This window comes from Pseudoliparis swirei, chromosome 10 (assembly GCF_029220125.1).
Source record: "Pseudoliparis swirei isolate HS2019 ecotype Mariana Trench chromosome 10, NWPU_hadal_v1, whole genome shotgun sequence".
NCBI lineage: Eukaryota > Metazoa > Chordata > Actinopteri > Perciformes > Liparidae > Pseudoliparis > Pseudoliparis swirei.
Window position 1 is genome coordinate 12,657,410 of NC_079397.1, and position 27,617 is coordinate 12,685,026.

A 27,617-nucleotide genomic window follows, 5' to 3' on the forward strand; every position below is an offset into this window, starting at 1 on the left:
TAAACAATCTCCGGACTCGAAGTAGCCGCGACCGCGTAGTTTTACCTCTTCAAACAGACGATTCCACCACCCATCCAACGTTTACAAGGTACGGACTTGTTTTTAACACGTTTCAGCGGGACCAGAGCGCTGCGGAGCGGGTTAAACCTCCTTCGCTTTGGCTTCCCGAGCATGGTTGTTTTTGCAGAAAATGGCGTCATCGCCCTCTTGTTTCTGCCTGGCCGCGGCGGGGAGAGGGATAGTTTCAGAGACTTGTAGCGGCCGTTACACGCAGCGTGCACCTCCTCAAAGAGGAAATCACCTACTGCAACGTGTTGTATTCGACAGTAAATGCTCAAAACACGAGATAGTGGAGGATTTCGCTCGGTAGAAGGACGCGCAAAGATGGAAGGGTCACCGGTCCTGTGCGCCAAGCTGCTTCTTGGAAAAGGTGGCACGGAGCCGCAAAACGCAGCGATTTATATTGATAATAATGCCATCCTCGCCGGCTTCAGGCTAATTCAAATGACCATGGATGGTTTAGTGTTGTTACCAGGGTGACGATGGACGTCTTTGTGGAATCACTGCACCTTGTCTTTGTGTGTATTTTACTCGGGTTAGCTCATTTTTACGCCGCACTCCCCTGCCATGCTGCAATCCGTATGAGGGGGCCTCTCTTATACGGCTTGAAAGGTGCATTTTGTTCTTGGCTTTTCCTTTGATCAAGTCAAGCTGTCCCATTGTTGTCCAATATACTGGTTTTTTGGCTGACAATATAACCGTGTAAAAAGAGATTTTCGGGAATAATGGGGGCGATGCAAATCGTGCCATGAGAACGGCGACTGCTCCGCGCTCTGGTTCGCTGCTTGCCGTACGAGGACAGCCTGAATGAGACACACAAATAAAAGTGTGTTGGACGAATCGCATAGTTTGCACAAAACTGGGGAAGTCCGGCGCTGCGCAATGGTTGTGCTGCCGCTTTGCGCAGGGCACAGTGGCAGCAGCTGCTGTAACCGCCGCCACCATTTCGCCGCGATATTTTGTGTGTGTGTGTGTGTGTGTGTTGCCCAACCTTTTGTAAATAGTTGGGGACTCATGGATAAAAGAGCACAATAGTATTCACGCGGGCCCTTTATGGCCTGTGAATGCGGTCCCAAGTCCCACACCGGCTGTCCTGTCTTCCCCCGTCAGCTCTACGTGCATGCGTCCGAGCACTGGCCACACATCCACCATAGCGAGGCCACTCGCTTCCCTGTGTTACACGCTGTGCTTGGTTCCTCCCGTGGACCAGAAGTCGGGGACGGATCTGTCCTGAGTGTCACGGTACAGGCCACCAGGATCAAATCGAAACCACGGCTAAACATCAGCCATGGAGACTGTGCATCGCTCGCCCCGTGCACATTTTTATTAAGTTTCCTGAGTTATGCAACCGCATCCCCGTAGAGCGAACTGCTCATCCGCCTTTATTTACCCGTCACCCGCCATCGGATGGATATTCGTGTGTACTATCTCGGGATTTGGATTAGTTCCTGCGGCCACGACACGGAATAAGGAAAATATGTCATTTGCAAATCACCCAGTGCCATTTGCGTCACAGCCCGCGGCCTCGCACGCCCATGGGGGGCGATGGAGTTGCAAATGGAGACCGTGTGTGTGTGTGTGTGCTGACGCTGCCCCAGCTGAAAGGGAACCAATAGCCACAGACCCGGGCGGCAACAATCGCCGTGCGCTTTCACTCTCCAGTTCTGCTCCGACTTGGGATTTCGGATTCAACGCGGAAGATCGCTCGGTTCATTCGCCATGGTTCCGTTTCCTCGCCCTGCCTGGGATGCGTAAGTGGATGCGGACGCTGGTTGAACCAACGCCGATACAGGGCTCGACAGGCCGGCCGGAGTGGAGTATATCCGCCCGACTCCCTCATGGTGCTCGGTACATGTGGCTTTTTGTGGAGTCGCTCGTGTGTGGATGCACGTCTTTCCCCTGGATGCTGGTTACACCGGAACAGCTTTACTAACGGCGCGGAGAACACGGCTGAATCAGGTTTCGGAGCCCGGATACACACTCGCGACGGTGTCGTTGCATCCACAGCGCACCACGCGTTGCTGGTATGGAGATGAGCGGGGCGGTTATATGCAGGGATGTTTTATTTGTTGCTGTTGCGCGTTTGGGCACTGCGCATGGTTTCATCCACCACAGCTCCGGGAACTTACTCACGAGGCACACAGTCCCGGCACAGTCAAACCACAAAGTGCAGATTCAGCCAACAAGGAACATATTTACAAGATTATGTTTAGGGGGAAATATGTTGTTTATATGTAACAAATCGCATTACAACCGGTTGATTGGTAACACTTCGTGATGAGATGTAAAGTAGTAAATATTAACATCTACAAGCTGCCTTTTAAATGTGGCAACGCTATATATTTGCATTTAGTTAACTGCATTCACTTCCTGTGCTTTAATACAAAGGCTGCAGATGCAGTCCGACAGTTAATCCACTAATGTTACAGGTGCTGTTCAAATGTGAGGTTACTGCCTGTTCCTCAGAAATAAGTTCTCCAAGGTAGACCTCAGAAGGTTCATTGGTGCCTGTCTGTGGCTCCAAGTTGGACTGGGAACTTATTTAGCTTTGCATATTGACAGAAAACGTGACTCAGTCTAAATTAAAACGTAGTGATGGCTCTCTGTACAGGTGTTGTACAGTGAATGAATCCGTTCACATTCGGTTCATTATTAACACGACAGCTCGAGTATTTCTGACTCAATAAAGATGGCCAGTCTGAACCTTGAGGAGGAATATGAATGGGGACATGAGTGTAGATAACAAAGCGGGTAAAAGGAACACAAATATAATGAAAAGACAGTGAAGTTACCAGAACTGAGCTGTACATTTGAAATACTTTATATATGTTGTTCCAGAAACACAATATTGTGAGCGTTCATCCCATTTGTCTTTTGACATCGGCCGGCCTCCCGTCATCTCATGAGACTTGTGGGTTTTAGTAACCTGAGATTTGCCTGTCCTGGTCTGAACAGCAGCAAAGGCCGCCGCCTGACTCCCCTGATCAAAGTTTCCACGTATCATTGGTTTGTACCAGAGTGGCTGTTGACTACAACAGTTTAATGATGTCAGTGTGTGAATCAGTCAGTTTAATTATGTGGTGTTGTGTTCGGTCACCGAGTCAGCTTATCAATGTGCTTAACGTGCCGGTCATAAAGGCAGCCAGCGAGGTAAATAGAGTGACAGACATTGAGATATCCTCCCAGTTAGGCAACCAGAACATCTGTGTCAGCCAGTCAATAAGCAAGTCAACTCCAGTCGTGACCTTGGAAGGCTGCTCGTCTTCTTATCTGCCAGCCGGGGAGACGGGCTCATATATGTTGATGGCCCACTCACCTGCTAGTTAGCACAGTGAACGATTCTCAGTTGATCGTTTCTTTAATAATCTTTATATGTCACAGAAAATGCTGCTTTTTCCATTGCTATTTCATGTTGACATCTCCATACAGTATATCAAGCTGTATTGTAACTTTCACCGGGGGTTTTGGACGTTTGGTTTCAAAGACCACAGGTTGCTCATCCACAACTGGCCTGAACAAGTCTGTTATGCATCGCCCAGAATATAAATCTGTGTTGGTGTTTCTCCTCCTGAGGCTGGCTCCTTTTACGTTACTCCAATATGCTGAGAATGAAAACTTCATGTACTGTGCAGAAGTTTCATTTCATATCTGGTTTTGAAGATCCAATAGCAAATTGTGCCAACTCCACGTGTTCGGATAGCTTCTGTTCTGGCTTGAATGGGTCATGAATGTTATCACATAAAATCAAGCTTACCTGCAGATCCTTAAACGGCATACGTTTCAATCTGGGTAACTTGTTGTTAAAATTACTTTGTGCAGATATTGAAATTTGCTCTTCTGGAGGTGAAATTGGTATTTGTATCATGTTTGTGTAGGCATGCACACAACTCTGCATACATGTGTAATACCCATAGGTATTTCGACTATTTGCAAAGAATTATGTGCAGGGAACAATTTGTCGCCACAGTGATTACTACTTTGAAGTTCTCCAAATACAGAGGTGTGATATTCCCTCACTGGAAATATCAAGCACCACCGGTGTGTGTTTGTCCATGAGATCAGGTGTTGTTGTTATGTGCATAGGGAGCTGTCCATTAAGGCCGTCACATGGGACAGTACAGTCACCCGCAGTGCGATTAGACAATCATATCTAAAAGCCAATTTAGGGTTTTCTGCCTAACAATTTCCTGAAGTTCAGTGCATTTTATTGTTGCTTAATTTGTTTTTACTGTTGTCAAATGCATCGGTCAGCTAATAAAAGCACGTCTAACACTCAAGTGCTATTTGAGACGTGTGGTAAATTACAGAAAACACAGATATGTCAGACTCGCATGGGTGAAGATAAAGAGTTCTTGGAGAACTTGGATAGTGATTCCTCTGTAAAACACACGTGGTGTTGGTCAATTTTTAGAATGCTTGACTTGGAAAAGGCTCATCTGGTTGTTGTTGTTGAGTTGGGCACAGATAAGTTGCAGTGTCATTTTATTGATTGAACTTTACACGACTGTATGTTTTTAGAACATAGGCCATCTATCTTATATATGCTTATTGTTATTTTTGTCAAGTATAACTCGATATGCCGTCGAGGGCTGCGACAACGAATCGATACGAATCGACAAATTTCATTATGGATTCGTTGTGTTGCGCGATTATTACGCCACTCGGTTAGTCGCAGAGATGTTTGAGTATTAAAAAAAAAATTATTGGACGCAGGCAAAAAAAAAAAAGAGCAGCGGAAAAAGACCATAATGCTGCGTTGCGAAAGCCAATCAGCATTGAGAAGCTCCGCCCGTCATCACTGACGTCATCCAGACATAGTCGGTGAAAGTCACCGAGCTGTGTGAGCCTACGGCCGATGCTATGAACCCGAACGCGGGGGCGTTGGATGTTCCGACATTTGTGGGATCTCCACAACAAGTATAAAGTAGAAATAGTGGTTAATTCTTCCGTGGCGAATGGCGGAAATGATGACTGTTTCCACGGAGCAACGCCATGGAGATAAGCCACGCCCCCTCCCGCCGTGACTGAACCACAAATATTCGGGCGAGTAAACTCACGCTAGTGAAGAGTTGTCGGTTCTGTTTTTGAATAAAGGTTTGGAAATAATTTGTTGACATTTAAAAAAAATCCGATTCAGCGATTAATCGGAAAAATAATCGACACATTTATCAATTATTCAAATAACCGTTAGTTGCGGCCCTAATGCCGACAATGAAAAGGTGACTGAGTGCAACAGCTTCATCATATCCTAGATTTCCAACTTAAGGAGAACCAGAAGTAAGGCGGTAAATGGCCAGAGCCACAGAACATGGACTCCACCATTCAGTAAGATGATGCCCAGAGAAAAGGCAATATATATATAAATATATATATATATATGTCTGTAAGCGCAGGGGAACTCTGTCAGTCGGCCGCAGCAGTGTTCCCATCCTACCTTGTGGTCAGACGGTATCACTGGTGCGTCGGCCAGTCGTCAGCATCATGTCTGTGAGTGTGGTGTGTGTCCCTCCATTAGGAGGAAGTCCTGTCACAACCTCCACGCTGCCATCGGAAATAACTATGAGAAGGCAGTGGTGATTGCAGGAATACGTCTATTGGCTCTGCATTCACAAACATACAGTATGTACGTATGTATGCATATATGAATGTATGCATGCAGGCCAGGCTAATGTTTCCTCGTGGAGTTTATAGGCGGCAAAGAGGCTGAGGCTCCAGAGAAGAGAAAGTTGTGCTGATCATGGATTAAGCTCATTTGTTTCCTCTGAGAGGGCAAACAGGGATTTGCCTCCGAAAATAATAGACGCTCCCGAAAAGGGAAGCGCTTTGACAAATTGATTTCTGCTTGGCATGAACAGAATTCATTCTGGATTATCACTGGAGATGGAACTTTAACATACCTGCGTGTACAGTATGTAACATTGGAAAAGACATCATCAGGTGTATTTGTGAAATATTGAGCTAAGGAAATAGCATTGTTGCTAAGAAGGGTTAAGTATGTGAAAAATAAAGTTGTGTTGGGACTATTAGAAAGATTTACAATGGGGAAATTATGCTTTTAGTTAAATGGCTACTGATGGAGTAAGTTGCCCTTTTGTTCAGGGTGATAATTGTGTATAGCTGCGGAGAAGAAAATGCCTTGTTTTTAGCTTTAAATAATTCGTTTTTAGGATAGTCTCAGATGTTTTTTTATTGCCTCACCCATTCATTTCATGCAGGCTCATATTATTCATGTTGTCGTTGTAGTTGCAGAACGAGCCATTGTTCCTGTGTTCCCTTGCTCTTCAACAGTTGCCCATCAAATGCTCTATCAGGGAGGACGGAAGGTTCATTTTCAAGGTTTCGTCATTGATTTTTATGAAATTGGTATTTTAGCTCCGTATTTCCACATTTCCTTACATTTCCATAACACATCATTGGACATCCAGAATACTGTCATCTCGTCTGCGGTTGTTGTGTGGATGTGTTGATTCTTAAAATGAAAGGTCGGGAAATCAATACTGCTTTCCAAGTATTGAACGCCTAAACATTTTGAAGTTTGCAGCATTGATGTTGAACGTTCCTCAGGAGACTTGTTTCGGGATTTAGAATAACTTTAAATTTGCACAGAAGTAGAATCAATCTGGCACCTCGTGAGTCATTAGAAAGCTTCCTCTATGGATTGAGGGTCGGGACTCTGAATGAAAACCATCCTCAGTTTGAGCCCAGAACACCTTCGATCTCATTACCCGAGTCAGAACAGGAGTCACTACTTCACAGCCACGTCTGTCTGTTGCTACGGAAACCGGAGAGTCTCTGGTGTTAGTCTCTGAGTGTATTATTGGCGCATTTGCGTGGCTAAATGTTTTTTCTCAACCTTTGTCGTACATAAAGCGCGTCAAGAACATGTTGTGTGTGTAGTCAGACGGTTGTCCACACCGGGGTCTTTAAGGCAGGCTGCTGCTGCGCGTCAGGTTTGATGGAACACTTCTCAACAAAGTATTTAGCCTGTTGCTCCGAGTTGGGATTCACAACCTTCTTGGTGCGTCTACACACTGAAATAAGACTCAAAATCCCAAGATAATCACATCAATTGACCATATCAAATTGCACTGGAAATTCAATTCAATTCAGTTTATTTGTAGAGCCCAATTTCACAAATTACAAATTTGTCTCAGAGTGCTTTACAATCTGTACACATAGACATCCCTGCCTGTAAACAAAGGCAGCAAGGTACCATTCTTGGTTTGTTATGACAGACATTTCTTATTTGGGCCTCATGCAAGAGCAACTCGTAGAGACAGATCTGTTCTTAAACAGGACGTACAATTGATATAACAGAATCTGCGGCATTCTTTAATTTCCGCATACCTAATGTTCTCTGAGGTATGAAGCTGTGCGGACAGGTACACAAGATATGCCTTTATTCACAGGGAGAAAAAACACTTGATGGACTTTAAATCTCTCAACCTGAGTGAATTTAGAGTTTTAATATAACATTTAAGATATGTATACTCTTACTCATGAACCCAAGATACTTGAATCTTTCGCATGGAGCAGTAATTTACTCCCAACCCTGACGGTGCAATATATACTTGAAGATTCTGCCTCTCATCCCGACCTCTTCACACTTTGCTGCTCGCCACCCCAGTGCATATGTACACAGAACCATATCATCTGCAAAGAGGAGAGATGCTTTTATGCGTTAGTCTGTTAGCTCTGTGCCCCTTGATGATATATATATATATATATATTATCTATCTACAGGACTGTCTCAGAAAATTAGAATATTGTGATAAAGTTCTTTATTTTCTGTAATGCAATTAAAAAAACAAAAATGTCATGCATTCTGGATTCATTACAAATCAACTGAAATATTGCAAGCCTTTTATTCTTTTAATATTGCTGATTATGGCTTACAGCTTAAGAAAACTCAAATATCCTATCTCTAAATATTAGAATATCATGAAAAAGTATACTAGTAGGGTATTAAACAAATCACTTGAATCGTCTAATTAACTCGAAACACCTGGAAACACATTTTCAAATGTTTGATTTTGTTTTGCTGTTATAAATCTTTTTTTTAACTTGGTCTGAGGAAATATTCAAATTTTATGAGATAGGATTTTAGAGTTTTCTTAAGCTGTAAGCCATAATCAGCAATATTAAAAGAATAAAAGGCTTGCAATATTTCAGTTGATTTGTAATGAATCCAGAATGCATGACATTTTTGTTTTTTTAATTGCATTACAGAAAATAAAGAACTTTATCACAATATTCTAATTTTCTGAGACAGTCCTGTATATAGCATACTCGGAAAATCCACTCTAACAGCTGCCTCAGGCTCACCTGCTGAAGGCTATACTATTCTCTTGTATGGTAGCTCTGATTGTCACATGACCTGTTTAGTGCTGCTCTGATGACACTGTTGGCTGCAGAATTATTATTCTAAAATAATGTGAGCAACAAAGTGGTCTTCTAATATGACCACTGAAGCTGTTATGTTTTAACGTCTCATACGCTCACACTTGCTCATGAACAGGTGACATTCATCAGACGAAAAACGACACGTTTTTGCAGTTTAGTGAATACGAGTTGTAAGGCTTGTAGGAGTTAACTCCAAGAAGAACGCAAGAGAGGTCGAGGATAAGGAGTTCAACATTTTCTCGCACTAGGCCCATCGATTTCTGTAAAGAAACAGTTTTACTGAGACGCAAGTTTTCATTTGCAATACATCTTTTTCTTGAGAAATTTCCAATCCGTTTGTGTTTCTAGCACCTGCTCATTAGTGTGACGGGGTGCTAGATTGTATCTCAAAACACATGAGCAGGGTTCGTACGGTCATGGAAAACCTGGAAAAGTCATGGAATTTTAAAATGGTCATTTCCAGGCCTGGAAAAGTCCTGGAAAAAACGTAAATCATGAAAGTTTTGGAAAAGTCCTGGAAATTTGTTATAATCACATGTTCATTAACGCCGAGTTTACAATAATTAATATGTTTTTTTTAAAGAAAGACGCTCAAAATATAAGCCGGCGTAGCTCTCAATACACAACATGTTCTTAATTGTTCATGTTTATACCAAGATTTTTAGTTTTGGCCATGGAAATTTGGTTTAAAGTCCTGGAAAAGTCCTGGAAATCCATTGGTCAAAATGTGTAAGAACCCTGCATGAGGTGAAACGCTGATACACCGAGGGAGATCTTTGCTCTGAGAGGAGAGGGCTGACAGAGGGATGAGGCCACTTGATTTTTGACATGTATCATCCCCTTTTGAGTTATTTTTGTGAGGTAACCTTTTAAATGAGGCTGTTTCCTGATTATAGTGGGCGTAAGGGGAGGCAGACTTTCCGGTCAAAGTGTTAATTTCCCATTATAGTTAATGGCCAGTGTTAATGTCCCTCCCTGATATAAATAGAACCTAGGAAGCTGCATGCATTATTATTCCTACTCTTCATTTTTCTACAATTTAAATGATTTTGATCTCATGGTTCCTCTTGAATGAATCGTCTCCATTTCAGTTCGACCTCGACACGGCAGACCTGAGCTCTGAAATGGTTCAGGACTAAAGTCCACCAACACATTCTCCACCTGTCGCATCCCTCCTGTGTCTCCACCTGATACACACAATGTAGAATATAGTCTGGTGAATGTAGTGTGCCACGAGTTAAGAGACACATTTTAAACGTTCCACTTCTCTCCATGCTGAATGTGAATTGTGCGTCTCCATCTGCTGTCCTTTTAGTGCACAGTCCTTGATACATCTGTGCTACTTCAAGCAGATTGTTTCATGTGTGCAACCTCAATCTGAAAGTAAAATGAACGGTTACAGAGGTTTAAAATGTTTAATTGTTTTCCGAAATTCAGGAACAAACTACACATTTTGATGCATATTACATGTGTTTTTTAATTCTGTGCATTAACTCTTCCTCATCACAATGACGCCTCTTTGTTCAGGGTCATATCTCGCAAAGTATTTCATCTCCCGTGACGAGAGCCACCTGACCTTCATGCACACCGTGGCTCCGTGTTGACAATGCTCTGGAAGAGAATTTGTTTGGTGAAGTGTTGTCGTTGGATGTTTTGGATTATAATCATCTGACCTGCTCCTCTTTGCTTCGGTTTAATCGCCACGCAGACCCCCACATAGCTGCCTTTTTGAAACCGTGCAGCTCTCTGACATCCTTTGTAATGAGGCATCCGTTGGGGCAAACCCCCCCTGTGGCTCCTCGTATTCTGTCTTGTCTTTTGGAGTCCTCAGCAGACTGCACAACTTTTAGAATTTTCTTTTAAGCATAGGCTTTGTCTCCCTCTGCTGGAGGTCAACGACACCTCCACCCAGGTGGAGGCATGCCGGTATCGCGGCAGCACGTGACGTTCCCGCCACACGTAGCTTCCTCTGTTAGTGTGACTCGAGTGTCGATGCAACCTCTTCACTTCAGCTGCTTAACCCGTGTTTCCATTCCTGTCAGATTTTCTTATTTTTAAAATCTTAAGTTTCCCCATAGTTGTAAGTCACAATCATTATTTTCTCGTTATTAATGTATGTATTTACTACATTCGATCATGTATCTTAAAATCTGAGAATGAACTCAAGTACGTCGGAGAAGTGTTGTTATCTTATTATATTTACAATTCAATGCTTTCATCTTCTCAAATTCTTCTCGGTTGTTTGTTGTTGTCCTGCTTCTCTGCTTGTAGTATTGGACCCGTGTGGTATGTCATACCAACACTGCATGAAGCATCTCTCACATGCTGTTCATGAAAATGCATCTCTTTCAGTTTTCAGTTGGTTCGCTCACCCTGGTGACAGATAATAATGGCCTTGTGCAGTTTGACACAGGGTGACAAATAAGAAAATAGTGAGGCGGCTCCGCATGACAGAGTGCTACTAAATCATGTTCTACTGAGCCGGTGGAGTGGCAGGTGCATGTGGCTGTTCGACCAAGCTGTTTGACCTTAGACTGCCACTAGAGGGCAGCATCAGACATTATATATTGATGTTGTCATAAATCCATTAAAATGAAGTAAAAGTGGGTGGGGGTTATCAATAGTGATGAGTGATATTAATAAGGGGGCTCATAGACTACACTGTTTTGAATGTTTTGCCCAGTGGACTCTACTCACAATAACACACAATGAAAAGTGGTTGAATATGCATCCTGACGTTGGTTCTCTTCTATGCCAAAATTAAGTTATATTTCTGAGGAATAAACCAGAAATAAGGTGAATATACGTTGACCCCAAATCCCAGCACATAATTCAGAACTATCCCCATTAGTACTTAATATACATGTATGTATATTTATGCATATTGGCAACAACAGTACTTGTTTGTATATATATATATTTAAATACAGATCCATTATATAGGTTTAGTGTTCCTAGCATTGTCCCCTGGGAAAAACACAAATAACATTAGTGTTAGTGTATGTCAGAGGAAAGTGTGGGCGAAAATGGGTTTCATTGTCCCGTCAGCAATATGACAAGAAGCATTCTTGGATACCATTACTGTGATCTTTTATTTATGCTCTATTCAGTTTTTTCACAAGAAGTATCCGCACAGAAATGTGTTGTGGGAGAACAGTTTGGCAACAAAAGGGACATGTTGTTGATTTGAAGATTACATCTAGTTTTCCACTTCATTAAGTTGTAGAAGTAGAAGGCAGCATAACATGGGAATACTCAAGTAAATGTACTGAGCTACTTTTCATTAAGAGTGGAAAGAGAATAAAGTCTGGTGACATGTCTTTTATAACCGAACATGTGGGGCTTCACTAATGTTGTAAAGCTAATGCTTGATCTTCTTGTGCTTAAAGCAATGCAACAGGTCGACTGCGTGTAGTTGTAGTGCAGCTAGCCTCTGCAATTACATATCTCTTTATATATATATATATAACTACGCTCAAGTACAGACAAAAACCAACCTTTTACATCCTAGCCCTACATTCAGCAGTTGTGTTTCGCAAAGGTTACATGGCTCATGTGGTTTGTTGTTGCAGGAGTTTGCCGGTAGGGAAGGTGCGGCGCGGCGGACCACTCGTGGCAACATGGTGAAGGTCCAGAGGTCCTCCAGGAGGAAGAACGCTCACTGTCTCCGCAGACTGGAGGTAAAGAAAACACGACAATGTCTGGATGTTATTGTCTCATGTTACTCCCTTCACTGGCAGACTGGAAGACATACTTCCTGTATGTAAGATGCCCGACTCGACCTCCACCCTGTGTCATTTAACCCTCCTGTTGCCTTCAAATTTACTAACATCTTTTACCCTTTTTGACCACAGCAATTAAAACCTCCAGAAAATTATTAGAATTAATATTGTTTCCCAAGTTTAACCCTTGTGTTGTCTTAGGGTCATTTTGACACGAATCAATATTACACCCTCCCCCCGCCTTTGGGTCATTTTGACCCGATTCAATGTTTCACCCTCCTGTTACCTTTATATTTACTAACATATTTTACCCTTTGGGTTCAATTTGACGCCAGCAATTAAAACCTCCAGAAAATTATTAGAATTAATATTGTTTTCCAAGTTTAAGTGTGAGGTACTTTATGTTTGTTTGTTGACTACCGAAAGAACACCGACATTAAACATTGAATGGGGTCAAATTAATCCTAAGGCGGGGGGAGGGTGTAATATTGATTCGGGTCAAAATGACCCTAAGGCAACACAAGGGTTAAGGGGCAGGTACTTTTTGTTTGTTTGTTGACTACCTAAATAGACCTTTAAATGAATAAAAAAGTTGATATTCCTTATATGTTTTACACAGCGAAAAACAGCCTTCGGTCAAATTGACCCGAAAGAACACCGATGCGTACAAGTTGTGTACAGGACATTGAAAACATATCATCATGTGAATTTGATGGTTTCCCAGTTCTCCCCAATAAATCAGGAAAAGTCATGAAATATGAAGCAAAACAAATTATGTCAATCATATTTTTAGAGACGTTAAACATTAACTGGGGTTTTATTGACCCCAAAGGTAATAGGAGGGTTAACAGCTTCTGTCATGTAGTTGTCACATGTCCCACCTGATCTCCTGTGTCAGTGGAGATCAGCTCTAATTCCAGTATGCATCATATCCTCTTTACCGATGTCACATTATAGACAACACACCTGAATGCCCCTGTCCTAGTTTACCACACACTGTGCTCTTTTTTTTCCGATGGGCACCACCTTTCTGTAACCCCACAACTTTACCTGTGTTACACTTTAGTCACAATAGATGTTCAGAAGAAGGTGTAACCAGTTTCCTGGAGAAGGAGACATCTTCTCTGATGCTTTTATACCAGAACTTGTCCCACGTCCCCTGGCCTATGCCAATACTTTTGTTTATTCATGTTTAACACTTTTTCTTGTGCTTAGGGAAATTATAGCATGCTCTGTTTATGCCAAAGCCTTTCCTCCACGAGGGACCGCCAGTTTGGGCTCAAACACAAGGAAATACAATGAAAGTCACTATACTGAGACGCATTCACACCCTCACGTTCAAGGAAGCACCTCAGAGACCGTCGTTGCTCATTAAATGCACATACTTTGTTCAGAAAGGATTCATTACAACGTGTCATGAGGTATTTGTTTCCAGAATCACATTGAAAATAGCAGATTAAACTTTAATATGCGGTATATTCCATTTGACCTGGGAAATGAATCGGGTGAATAATCCGTCATAGTTTTGATAATTCACCCTGTTTAATCCAGGGCTCACCACTGTTTTCTGTTTTCTTTGTTCCACCTCGTAGTTTTATTGAACAGTCAGTGGAAATAAATTACTTGACAGTGAAGATGCTGAAGTTTAGTTTTTTTTGCTATAGTGATAGAGACATTTTAGATTTATATGAAATGGGTTCTATGTTTTCTCACTTTTCTAAAGAGCATGATCCACTGGTAAAAAAGTGTTTGTGTTCATTGTCTGTAATGTCTTGTGTGTGTGTGTGTTGTCGTGCATGGATGGGTTAAGCTATTTAATGGTCATTTGATGATGCCGTGGTATGCACAGTGTGTTTGTTTCCAAGTGGCCCCCTGGTCCCCGGTGATGTGCCGTAATGTGCCTGACCGGTGGAGTCATTTGTCCCTCTTCAAGGGCAGCGGGAACACGAGGACTGAGCGAGACAGACACACAGAGAAAATGAGGATAAATTGGTGGGTGGGAAAGAGAAAAGATTGGGGAGGTCTGGTGAAGACACACAGCTACACACACACACACACACACACACCAACCACACACTCGCAAAGACAGATGTATGTGCGCACACGTACGGGTTGCTGTGGAGTCACTTATCTGCTGAAGGGTAGCTTTGTGCGACACGGTTAATGTCCCCCTACAACATCTCTGGGTGCACAGGAGACATGAGACACACACACACACACATACATATACACACTCACTCACTCACTCCCACCTGCTGTGACACCTCATTCTGCCCAACGATATGGATTTCTTTGGGTGGAGATTAATTTGACCTAAAATGGGCACTCTTTCCTCCCCTGGCTTTATGCCAGCATTTATTTATGTATTTATTCATGATCAATTTTCATTTATAAGATTTGCAGGATATTTGTGTGTATGTGTGCGTTTTTATGTGATCGTGATTTGAATGAGATTGTTCGCATCTCTTTTTTTTTTTAAATTAATGATGTATTGACGTTTAATATTTCGGACTTTGGCGCCCTCTAGTGGAAGTAGGACGAAAGCATTCACTGTGGCAGACAGCAATGTCTGCTGCCTCCATCACCACCTCCAGATTGGACCAGGGCCTCTGAGATCAGTTGACTGAACAGCAACACATCAACAGCACCATTGTAACTTGTTTTTGTCTCATTAGTTGACTTTCCACAGTCTTTGCGCCCTCAAATACATTGTTGACCACCTAAACGCGTGGAAGGTGCACTCAAACGTTAATGCAGTGCGCAAACTTTCCCACGCTCAGGCTTTACTAACTGTCCCACGCATCTGGTTGAAAGTTGAAACAGACGAATCGAGCATTAAAGCCACAATGAGGTATTCCCAGTGCTGGGAATCCATGTATTTTTGACTTGTTTACTTTCGTCAGTGAGGCTTATTGCTCCATTCCAACAGCTTCATCAGTATCGGCATCGCGCTGCGCAGGTTTTGGTTGCTAAGTAACGGAAGGTGCGACAGGAGTGCAACATCTCAAGCACCTTGAGAAAAGGATGAAAGTGGCACAGCTGGCATCTTCCACATGTTTTTTAAAAATTATTCTACAAACAAACTATAATGGCATGAGAAGCATACACATAGTGTCTTTATTTATAATTGTAATCCTTTGTTATCCTTTTACTTGTTGATCTGTGCCATGCTTTTTCTGTAGCTCGTATTTTCATGCCTGGTTTTGGTGCCACAGAATGCTGCTCCGACAGAGATGGAGGAAGACCACCAGCTCCAGTCCGACACCCAGCATCCGGCACAGGAGGAGCCCCGAGGAGGAGCCCCGTCCTCGGATCAAGCCCAGCTCCAGACCTCTGCTTCAGCTGAGGTGCCCTCGGAGAACTTGGACCAGAAGGAGACTCCAGCAGAAGTCGAAGAAAAGGGCGATGGTGCGTCCCCGTCCCAGGCCAAGCCCCTGTGGAAGCCCATCCCCCCTCTGCTGCCTGAGTTGCAAAGGAACGGTACCAGTAAGACCAGGGACCAGATCTGCCAGACGGAGGACCGGCTTCAGCATAACATAGGTGGGCAAAGTTCTCTCGTGGCTAACAATGTCTGCCAGCCTCTCGTGTCGCGTCACTGTCAGAGCACCAGAGGGTGACTGGCTGTTCTACGAGAGGTCACATGGTGTGTGTGAAGAATTGGAAAACCAAAGAGCCGGTTGGCCTAACATGTCAAACATTTACATCACATTACATACGTGTATTGACAGTACAGGAACAGGAAAGCTTGTTCCAATGAATCCTGTCTCGGCCTTAATTTTTTGAAAAGCTCACCTCTATTTATTTGTTATGGGTTGTGGCAAATGAAATAAGCACATCCTGAGAGACGTGAAAATGTATCATGTCAAATTAGTATTATAAAAATAAAAAGATTCTTAAAAGATATTGCTTGAATGAATAGCGACATTGCTATCTGAGGTGTAACCACTTCGTCCGTTGAAATGTTGCTGGCTCGAAATAGGCCACACTTATCTGTTCCTCTTGGGTTGAGCTTGTCTTCAATCTACTGGCTGTCACCACGGCCCGTTTGGTCTCACTCCCTCAGTTGACAGCCAGTTTGTTCCATGACCCTGAAGCCAAGCTTTCCCATTGATATTGGATTATAAAATCTACTACATGGCTATTAAAGCTGAAATGATGTGTAAAGCTTCTCCTGAAGGCTGACATGTTTGTTACCTCCCTTCCTTTTGGCTTCGCTCCCCGCATCCCCCTCTGCTTTTCTTTCGCCGCAGTTTTCCTTTAAAAGCAGATGTAGATGTCTGGATTCAGATGTAAACGCGGCTGCTGTGGGTTAGTTTCACACATAGTACAAGGAAGCTGTTTGTGTGGACCGATGTTTCTGATTGGTTGATCTTTGAACCTCTCGCCGAGGGGGGGTGGGGAGGTCGACGGGTCGCTGACCCGCCCCGCCCGGCTTATAGCTGCTTTCCAAGGAGAGGTGTTGGGGGGGGATGGGGACGGGGAAAACGCATTCCGTCACATATTCGTACTTAATCTCCATCTCTCTCTCCGTCAGACCTGCTCACACAGCTGCCGTTCACGTTTGCAACTCTCTTTCTGTCTGACTGCTAGTCCTGTTTGCTTTCTGTCTGTCCTTCTGTCTACACACACGGATTAACACACACACAGGGAGAGTGACTTCATTCTCGGTTTAGGTAGGCATATTCCACTGTATGTTTCCATCATAAAAAGTAGTTTGCTGTGATATTAATATTCATAATTGTAAACGCAGCTCCTTTATCAAAGCACAATGCCCTCTGACAATAGTGCATCTTGAGCATGAATGTGAGTTTGCAGGCTGCTATCAAAGTGCGCGATTGAAAACCGAAGCGACGGTGGACATTTGTCACAGCTGGAAACATTGAAGTTGTTCTATTCAGAGCTTTGTCCCCGATATTTTTTACAAAATGCTGTTTTTGCTGCAGCAGAAAGGCCGCTCCCCCCGTTGGATTATTTTACATCAAGAAATTAGTACGACCACCGTTTACGTCCTTGTTTTTTCATTGCCGTGAAAAGTTAACATCGTATTGTTGTAAAAGCTGAGTTGCTGAAATAAGGAAAACACATGAAAACTAGAATGGGCACTCGGTAGAGCGCATACCTATCACAAGATTAGGCATTGAATTATGAACATTTTGGCATTAGTTGCATGCCAATTGGATAAAAATTTACCGTGCTATGGTAAAAAGAAGATTTTGACCTTTTCATGACCTTGACCTTTGACCCGAACGATTCCAAAATCTAATCAAATGGTCCCCGGATAATAACCAATCATCCCACCAAATTTCATGCGATTCGGTTTAATACTTTTTGAGTTATGCGATTAACACGCATACAAATAAATAAATACACGGTGATCAAAACATTACCTTCCGCATTTTCAATGCGAAGGTAAGAAGAGGACTTTACCTCGTGTGACCCGTCTCAGTGGCACGTTGTGTATATCAAGGAGTCAGCACAGTCGGATCAGAATCTGGCCTCCTGCCATTTTGAAATCAAGTGTTAAAATACTATTTATTTATTGAATATTGTTGTGCTACAGAGATGTCCTGGCCCACACATCATTTTTAACAGACTTTTGGGTACAGATCCCTGCAAAAATCACATCGTAATCATTTTAATGTTTTTCAGTGTAACGAGAATAATTATGTGAAAATGATCTTCCCACTGAGATTGCAAATCATACCGTAATGGCATCAGTCGAAGCAATCACAATAAAACAAAAAATCATATTGTTCTGCCCCGAGTAAAATTAACACCACAGCGTATTTGATACAAATTGTGTCTCTGTTTTGGCATGTTGCGGTGTTTTAGAAACGCAGAATGAATTGGTTGAACGGTTCATTCAGGGTTGACAATTTGCCTTGTTTATAGCAAAAGAAAAACACAGAATTTGAAATGAATCTCTGTTCTAAATTATAATTATTGTGTGTGTAGCACTCCCCGCAACCCAAACTAGTCCGTAATATTGAAAAAGATTACAATCTAGCATCACAGTGTGACATTTCAAAATTCCTAGATCAACAGAGTTTACAAGGAACCAGAAATGTGAAGGATGCGACGTGTGGACCTGCCTGTCCTCAATGTCTTATTGTGAGTAAAAGGGAAGAAAGCAGGTCAGTGAATCAAACAAAACATTAAATCCTGACCGGCACCCGGGTCGTGCTGCAGCTGACCCGGCGCCCGCTGACGATTCGGGTCGAGCCAAAGCAGAACATTTGCTCCTCCTGACGTATGAGATACGGCACACACTCTGAACATTGTTGGACTTTGCACCAAATGTCAGCCAACAGTCGCACAAATTATAACGCAAAGACAGATGACCTGCTTCCTCATCCTTGAGTGTGTGTGTGTCTATATGTATGTGTGTGTGTGTGTGTGTGTCAGAGTGAATCCCCGTCTCAGACAGACCTCATTTTCTGCCAGGGATTGTGTGCACTCTTTAAGCACACTGCGATATACGTTGTGTCTTACCAGGCCCCCCAAACTCCCAGGTGATGCTGTGTTTCTCCAGGTCTGTCATCCTCTGATGTAATCATATGCAGGCTTTGATGAAATGCAATCTCCTGTCTGTTTCGCTCCAGGTCTCTTTGTGGAGCCCGGAGATCCTCCTGTGCTCCAGCAGCCTCTACAGACCTCCAAATCTGGGATTCAGCAGATAATCGAATGCTTCCGCTCAGGTTTGTGCCTTTTTTGTGTTTTTATTATTATCCAGAAGCGCAAGTGTTCCTGCCAATGATCTCAGTCTTCGTGCCTTGCGGTGTCTCAAACTGAACCGCCAAGATAATGAGAACGAAGAACGACGTTCAGGAATGTTTATGATGCCGACAGCTTCTTTCCCGCTGTGAAGCATTTAATGTAAATCCATAGCAGGAAGTAGTTTCTTTGCATTAACAACAGCTACAGCAGCTCCGATACTATCCCTGTGTTATTCTCTGGTTGCCTCCATGACCACACATGTTCTGAGCCAGCTAAGTTGAGTTTGGCTCGATGCCCAAAGTTCCTTCAAGGGTTAAGGCACTCATTGGTTGCCACTGCTCCCAGGCACAGTCATAATGCTGTGGGTCCGTGTGGTTATCTCCCGCTGTCGTGGTACATCATTATACACGAACCACGTTGAGCCAGTGGCCAAAACAAGACTTGGGAGGATGTGTGTGACAGCAAGTGGCGAACAGTGTTTACTCGTCATGCGGACGACAATACTGGAGAAGGTGATGACGGCACTGACACAACAGGTGCATTTAACAGAAGGGCAATCATCACCTGAGTCCTTTAAAATATCAGTGGGATAGGTTGAGGGAAGTTTCTCTGTCTCTCCGTTTTAAAGGAACACTTCACCCCCCAGATTATCACGTTTTCATCAATTACTCTAAAAAAGTATTTGAAAAATGTCCTCGCATTCCTTTCCGGGTGAACAAAAAATCTCAAAAGTCATCAGCCTGAATCTGGACTGATCACAACAATGATTTATTTCCAACAACAACAAGACTACGACTATTAATTCCTGAAATAAGATTGTTGTTCTTGCAGTGAATTGTGCAATATTGTGTGTGTGCATGGTAGCATGTTGTATAATTCTTCCTGCAGTCACTAAAGATAAGAGCGTTGCTGCTTTCTCTCGGGCTTGCAGGCACCAGCCAGCTGAAGCACATGCTGCTGAAGGAGGTGGACACCATCTTTGAGTGTAAGCTGTGCCGCAGTCTGTTCAGAGGCCTGCCCAACCTCATCACACACAAAGAGTACTACTGCCTATCACGGATGCCCGAGCCCGACGGTTAGTGGTCCAACATCAGCATGCACACACACACACACACACACACACACACACACACACACACACACACACACACACACAACATTACTAGAATACTTAAACACACGTTTAGAAACGTAGCCGAACTATGAAATATCAAAGCACAAAAAACACATGAAAGATCAAAATGATTTTAACTCAATAAGTCATTCAACAAGGTGAAAACACTCCAAGAGCCAAGGCCAGAACTGAAGTGCATGCTGGGAACATGCAAATACAGATTTGTACAGATTACATCAAACTAACGAACAGAGACTCCTTCAACAAGGCAGCAATCAAACGGATTCAAGCGCCGCACTCATACACTCCTTGTTTAGTCAGCACACACATGCACACACACGTATCACACACACACACACCTATGCACAGAATCATTGATTACTTTAACATCTCCTCAGACTTCTCCACATTTCACTCTCATATTCTTCCACTCGAAGGCTTCTTGGAGCCATCTGTCTCCTCGTTATTCTCCTCTTATCTCTTCTGTCTGCACACGGCCCTCTTTCATTCCTTTGCACACAAGCTCACTTGCACATTGTAACATGTGCAATCCACCAATCACATCCCTCAATCAAAGTGCAGTTTCTCCTCTTCCCCTCCACATATCACTAAGGAAATTGACTTTGATCTGGCAGCATTTGTGTTTTATCGTCTTATTCGCGACCAAATGTGTCCACATCTCTATTCTCTGCTTCTTAGAAGTGTTGGGAGACTCTTGGAAAAGATGACGCCTAGGAGACTCTTCTAATTCTAACTCAACTCTCCCCTCTTCCTAAAATAGAAATCAATCTCAACACAAACAGTCAGTTATATTTTGCACAGTGGTATTCCCTCTCGTGATTGTTGTTGGAAAGAATGAACCGTGTTTCATTCCCATCGTCTTTCTACCGGCGTGTGGTTTTAATTAAGTTGTCCATTCGCTAAATTATTCTCAAATCAATCTATTACCAGTGGCTGAAAGGGTATCGTAATGATATTTTGATAAATGACTTCATTGCTGTCTGTTTTTCACCATTGAGACGCTTGGGCATCAATTTTGTGGTGAATGGATAAACAGAAGTTATTTTGTGGGAGACACTCGATTCTTCACCTTCCAGCCTTCACAGTGTACAGACTCCCTGAAAGGCCCTGAACATGGAGCTCCACTGTTTCCATCCTCTCTGCATCTTCTGCTGTAAACAATGCTCTGAAATAAACTTGCGGATTCACAAAAGAGAGGAATGTAGGGAGCTTGACAGAGGTACGCTGGTTGTCTTCACTCTAAAGAGAATCGCAGTGCCAAACTTGTTTTGTACAACGAGTAAACACAATGTTGTTCATAATAAGGACTCAACCTCATTTTTGCTAGTTTCTTTCGTGTTTTTTGCGTATGATCTCCTTCATTTGTTGGCGTTTTTCATCATTTGACAGGTTCATCGGGTGATGACAGACAGAGTGTAGCCATGAAGGATTTATTGGACGCTATATATCCCAGAATCCCAGACACCGTGGTCCACCTGGAGCCCATTCAGACCACAAACAAGGCGGTGTTCCAGTACCTCACCACAGAGGAGGAGCTGGCTCGATTCCCATCGCAAACACCGAGGTAGGTGGCATGCCGAGGAACACAACCCTCTTAATGAACACTGATCCAGTTTGTGCAGCGTGGTCTCCGTAGACTCAACTTCTTGTCATCTAAAGATTTTCGGCTTCTCCCAGCCTTCGCTCGTCTCTGACTATTTGTCTCAACATCCTTCACAGTGCCAGAGAGAGTCCGGTAGCCTGGGAGGAAGCATCAGTGGAGGGCGGGGACAACGACCAACCGAGCCAGCCAGGAGAGCCCGAGAGCCACAGCAGCCCGGGGGTCGAGGAGGAGGCGAAAGAGGAGCAGCCGCAGCCCGAGGACGAGGGGTCCACCAGTGGGGTAGGTGACTGGATGTGTCGGCAAGCACGAGTTACAAAGCATGTGCATCTTCCCCGTCTCTGCTGAGACGCACCTCGCCTTGCTTATCGCAGTCAGTGAGTCTCTCTCTTTTGTGTTCTCTTCCTCCCGTTGAGGTTGAGGATGTCACAATCTCCTGTTGTCTCTGCGGTCAGGAATTTAACTCGCGCCGCAGCATCAGACGCCACTGCCGCAAAATGCACCAGGCCAAACTTGAAGAGCTCCGGAAGTTCACAGAGACACGCACAGTTCCCACAAGCCTGCTGTCGATAGTGAAAGGTAAGAAGAGGGTATTCAACTCAACTCGGCCAGTCCGATGAGATGTTAATGAAGAACCATCACAAAGAGGTTGATATATTAAACTAATATTTCAACACAAAACATATTGGTCATGCTGGTGAGTAGATAGAGTGTCCTGTCGATTAATCACGACAAAGAAGGAATAATCTTCCGTTAAATATCAGTACACTGCATGCGGTGGCATTGTAAAAAGAAGATAGATATTTTTGTTTAGTATACATAAATATGCAGCTGGTATGCAGCAATACTGCACATCTCTTCAATGCTCAATATTCATTTTGGGGGGAAATATTGAAGCGTTGAGTCTTCGGTCATCACCATGTGATCCTTGGGATCAGCGCCACATTTCAATTTGAGCTTCTCAAAGGAAAACTTCAAGATAACAATCGTTGTTGTTGTTGTTGTTGCTGAAGGTCGGCCGAGGACTCTCAGCACACCGCCTGGAAAATCCTGCCCGGTATGTTTTAAAAGCTTCGCTACCAAAGCCAATGTACGCCGTCATTTTGACGAGGTGCACCGCGGTCTCCGGAGGGACAACGTCACGCCCAGCATTGCCTCGCGGCCCGGCCAGCCCTTCTCTCTGGAGGTCACCCCCCCCAGGAAGAGCGACAGTCCCTCTCCGACGCGGGGCAGCACCTCCAAGTCCACCCCTGTGAACTCTAAAACGGCGTCTCCGAACCCGAGCCCGTCCAAACCTCAGACTCCGCCCCCCGCCTCTCCACAGGTGGCCCCGGCCTCGTGTCGCTGCACCGTCTGCAAGAGGAACTACAGCTCTCAGGTGTTTGTTGTCCTACTGGCTCGATGTTGCTGTCTTAAATATCTCTGGTCCGAGCAGGAAGAGGTGCATCGGCGTTGTTTTAGTGGATGTTCTATTTCACACGTCAACTTCGTTGTAATAATTGTGTTTTGTCCAAAGGAGGAAAATGTAATGTTTCTTACGCTTTGGTGTATTTCAGCTCATGTTGAAGAGGCACATGCGCATCGTCCACAAAATATACAGCATCAAAAGCAACAGGCCGGCGACGCCGCCAGCCTCCTCTCCTCCTCCGGCAGCCCCCCCTCACCCGAAAGCCACGCCCCCCAGCAGCGGCGCCAGCTCGGGCGCGAGCAACAACACGCGAGTGAAAGAGGAGGCGGTGGAACCTTCCGACGACGACGAAGACGAGGACGAGGAGAACGTGGACAGCAGCCCGGCCCCGTCTCGCAGCGAGAGCCCCGCGGCCGCTAAATGTGTCCCCGTGGCGAGCAACGCCGCGAAGGTGAAGGAAGAGGAGCCCCCGGCGAGCCCAAAGACGGCGCCGCCCTTGCCGTCGTCTTCCTCGCGCGGCGGCGGGAGCGGCCTCGCCAAAACCACCAGGCTGGCGGTGGGATTTGACTTCAAGCAGCTGTTCTGCAAACTGTGCAAGCGGCAGTTCAGCTCCCGGCAGAACCTCACCAAGCACATCGAGCTGCACACGGACGGCAACGACATCTTCATCAAGTTCTACCGCTGCCCTCTCTGCCGCTACGAGTCGCGCCGCAAGCGCGACGTCCTGCGCCACGTGACGGTGGTCCACAAGAAGTCGTCGGCGTACCTCGGGAAGATCATGCCCAAGCTGGAGAGCCGGGCGGTGAAGAGGCTGGCCGAGGTCGTCCTCAACGCGGCGCCGCTCGCCAAGAAGACGGCCGTCAAGGAGGAAGTGAACGGGCGCGCCGCTTCCTCGTCGTCGTCCTCGCCGTCGCCGCCCGTCACTCGCAAGCACGAGGGCTCGGCGGCCGCCCCCGCCGCTTCATCAGCTTCCTCCTCCTCTTCCTCAGTCCAGCCTCCCGCCCCCGTCACTCGGAAACAGCAGGACCTCTCGTCGCCGGCGTCGGCCCCGTCCCCTCCGGTCACCCGCAAGCAGGAGAGGCAGCAGACCCGCCCGCCTCGGCCCGTCAGCCCCCCGCTGACCCGCCGCAGCGAGAAGCACACGCACCAACGCAACTCCTCCTCCGGCGTCTCGCCCGGCAACCAAACGCCGCACACCCGGCGGCACGACCCGCCGGCGGAGAGCAGCGGCACCGGGTCGTCGTCGTCCTCCTCCAACGAAGTCCGAGTGACCAAGAATTTCTCCCTCCACGCCTGCGACCAATGTGGACGGGCCTTTGCCAAGAAGGTAGTGGATTCTCAATTATCTTTTAAAAGTGTTCCCAGTGAGGAGTAACTTAAAAAGAACAAATTAAAAGTAAAGCGCTACAGTGGAAATGATCCGTTGTACACATTCCAGTTAGAGGGGTAATTGTCTGGGCATAAGATAATTATGATTATATGGTTATGCCACCATGACAACTCCACATGCGGAGTTATGATTATTCGCTTATATATATATTTATATCTATTTTTATATATATATATATATGTGGTATCTGCAACTCATATATAAAGATGCGTTCGCTAAATTACGATATTCCGTATTTCCACCTGATAGGAATACGACCGTGTTATTCTTATGTGTCCTTGTATGATATATTAATACGTCTGAGCTCGTAGTTTAATCCATGAATGAACCGTGTGGATCGATTTGTTTTTCCAGCTGTACCTGGAGTCTCACAAGCGAAGTCATCGCAACGCAGCGACGGCGGCAGCCAGCCGGAGGAAAGGAGTCAGCACCCGCTCCAAATCCCTCGTCTGGTGAAACACACACACTGTAAGAACACACCGCTCGCCATCGCCGCCTACTTGTCCTCCTCCTCCTATGGATTTCTTCCTGTCTTGTTTTCTCTTTGCTGCTGCTGTGTGTTCACAAAGTGAGGTGTGTGTGTGTGTGTGTGTGTGTGTGTGTGTGTGTGGAAGACCATTCTCTCAGGCAAAGATAAGACACTACAATCATTCTGCAGGCTTTAATTGACCGCTGGGCACGTTTACCAGCTGTTTCCTGTCTTACTGCTCAAGAGACCTTCCTCTTTGTCTAATTGTTGCTCTTTTTTCCCTGGATAGTTCCACTTTCTACCACTCTTTCTCTCTCTAATCTCTTCTTTTTGTTCTCCTGTCTCCTCATCTGTCTTCTCCTTCTCTCTCACAGTCAGCTGGGCATAAGGGACCGGCGAGCCTCTAACAACGAAGACGCGATCATTTTAATTTGGCAAATAACGGACGAATGGAACGAGCGCCGAGACGAAAGAAACCAACAGAGGAGTACGACGCAGGAGCGAAGTGAAAACGGATTTCCACCCCTTTGCTTATGAAGAGCCAAATATTTTGTTGGTATCTGACATTTTTTTTGGTGTAGTTTCATTATGAAGCCAGCCAGCTCGCTGGACGCCGGCGCTGCTCCCCACAGAGAGACTGTTGAAGACTCACTGCTCCTGCACACGCTCTGTTTACTACAGCGGCGTGTGGACAGATCCAAAGGCTGCTGGCTGGTTGGTACGGCTTTGCTCTCGGTAGCAAAGAGATGAAGGTAGAGTGTGAGTGCGAGTGTGTCTGTGTGAGTGTGTGTGTGTGTGTGTGGGGGGGGAATCAGAACTGGATCGTCACCTCCAAAAATATAGACTGGAAACTTAATTGGAGAATATTTTTGGGAGAAAGCTGCATTTGATTGGGCCCTTTAATTCCCAAACAGATACACACAACATATGTGGCTCCTTGGCTCCTCCCTGTTTATCACTTTTCCATATATTCACAACGTATGTTGTGTTTTAGGGTGCGAGGGGTCAACATTACGACCTAGGACAGCGGTGCTCTGCTATCCACCAGAGAAACGGCGTTTCTCCTTTCAGTCTCCGGCTGCTCGCCTCAGAGTTAAAGAAAGCTTCATCTTCTCTTGTAAATGTCCTGAGAAGCAAACCGATCAAAAGTCCAGTTGTGATTTTCCCCAGTGGTCTGATTGTGTTGTCGCTGTACGGACCAACGGCAACAGGACTGAATTGTTCATTATTAACAGGTTATAGTTGAGGCAAGGGAAACCCTGAAGTATATGTTTTTGTTTTCTTTAAAAATTGTGTGTGTGCAAAAACAAAACCTCTATGTTCAGAGGTCAATTTTCTAAGTTCCGCCTTTTTTGTTTGTTTGACTGCACGTGGAAATCAGTTCGTTCCCGTTTGTTTCCTTTAAGTCGACTGAACCCCGTTTCATCTCCATATATTAGCCGACTTATGACTCCCAGTAATGGTGTGGTTACGAGAGGCCCGGGAGGCTTTATGAAGCACGGCTCCATCAAGACATCCGTCTGTGAACTCAGGCAGATCCGTTATGAAATGAGACACCAGCTTCACTCGCAGTGTGAAGGTATGAAACCGAGGCGGCAGAGTTAGTGTTAAACATGTGTATACATGCCTCATAGATGAATTCACACAAACTCTCTTCCAAATATGGAGTATTTGTATTCTATAACAGCTCAGTTGAAGGTGTACTACCACGGGCGGAACATTCAAAATATCAAATTAACGCCACTATTACTACACCACCCCCCCCCCACACACACACACACACACACACACACATCACTGTGTCTTCGGATGCATATTGTTTGAAGACGGGTTGCTGCCGGCGTTCCGGTGACAGCCACACGGCGTTTCACTTTGGAAACCCATCAACTGGAAGTATTTGTTTTCCGCGTCGAAGGAAGTATCGACGGCGGCGTCTCGCTCGCCGACCCGAGGCGATGAGCGGACGCGTCTCAGCCGGGCCGCAGCAGCAGGTGCCGCGGGTCCAGATGTTTGGGGCCCCACCAGCTGTGGCGCCCACCATCCCTATTTATGAAGGGCCAGCAGCGTAGGGGGAAAGCTGCGTGTCCCGGAAGACTAAACGTAAAAGTTTACATTAAACTTTTTGTTTTCCGTTTGCAACGCGGTACTCCAGCTTAAGGGGGCTGCGTTTGTTTCACGGCAGCAACAGGAACCCCGAGGTAGTCTCTGAAACACTGGCGCGCAGGAAAGTGATGAAGGAAGACCAAATGTAGATATGTCTTAATGTTCAATAAGAAAGCCATGAAGTGGAACAAAACCAGAAGAAAAGACCAAGTTTTATTTTTTATAAGTGAAAACGCTACTGCGACACGGTCTTGAACTTGTATATATGAATTCATCCAACACGGATGGTATAAATAATAGTTATAATAGTCACAATAGTTATTGGTCGACCATATGCTTCTAACATGTCTGACTAGTTATAATTAACAGTGCGTCGTTCCACCTTTAGTTGTACCTCATTCCTTTTTCAAGGAGGTTTTTGTTGTGCTAAGAAGAGAATTAAGACCGTAGGAGACTTGTTTTTGTTTTAAATCTTGTCATTTCTTTCCTCATCAGCTGTAATATGTTATTAAGCTCACCTTCTAGAGAAGAGTTAGACAAGCCTTTCACATGTGACGAGAATGTTAAAACCAACCACTTAATGAATAAACATGTACTGCTTTGAATCTCA

The 27,617-nt window shown here is 44.8% G+C and overlaps 1 protein-coding gene across 5 annotated transcripts; it reads left to right on the forward strand.

Annotated features, from left to right (window-relative positions):
- Positions 1 to 27,617, forward strand: znf800b (zinc finger protein 800b). 5 transcript variants are annotated; one of them, XM_056425262.1, is made up of 12 exons: positions 1 to 88; positions 12,036 to 12,143; positions 15,401 to 15,725; positions 18,788 to 18,883; positions 19,834 to 19,977; positions 21,427 to 21,601; positions 21,757 to 21,919; positions 22,054 to 22,216; positions 22,651 to 23,015; positions 23,194 to 24,372; positions 24,790 to 24,903; positions 25,279 to 27,617. In XM_056425262.1, exons 2-11 carry the CDS (start codon positions 12,084 to 12,086, stop codon positions 24,889 to 24,891), a joined length of 2,772 nt encoding a protein of 923 aa, XP_056281237.1. In that variant the 5' UTR covers positions 1 to 88; positions 12,036 to 12,083; the 3' UTR covers positions 24,892 to 24,903; positions 25,279 to 27,617. The 5 variants fall into 5 exon arrangements, with proteins under 5 accessions (XP_056281237.1, XP_056281241.1, XP_056281240.1 ...); XM_056425266.1 differs by having other exon boundaries at positions 22,651 to 22,694; XM_056425265.1 differs by having other exon boundaries at positions 22,093 to 22,216.

Excerpts from the sequence above, each read along its gene's own strand:
- znf800b (XM_056425262.1), top strand. The coding sequence starts at position 12,084 with ATGGTGAAGGTCCAGAGGTCCTCCAGGAGGAAGAACGCTCACTGTCTC. Across the intron at positions 21,602-21,756 it reads TTCCCATCGCAAACACCGAG|TGCCAGAGAGAGTCCGGTAG; the intron begins GTAGGTGGCATG and ends CATCCTTCACAG. Across the intron at positions 24,373-24,789 it reads GACGGGCCTTTGCCAAGAAG|CTGTACCTGGAGTCTCACAA; the intron begins GTAGTGGATTCT and ends TTGTTTTTCCAG.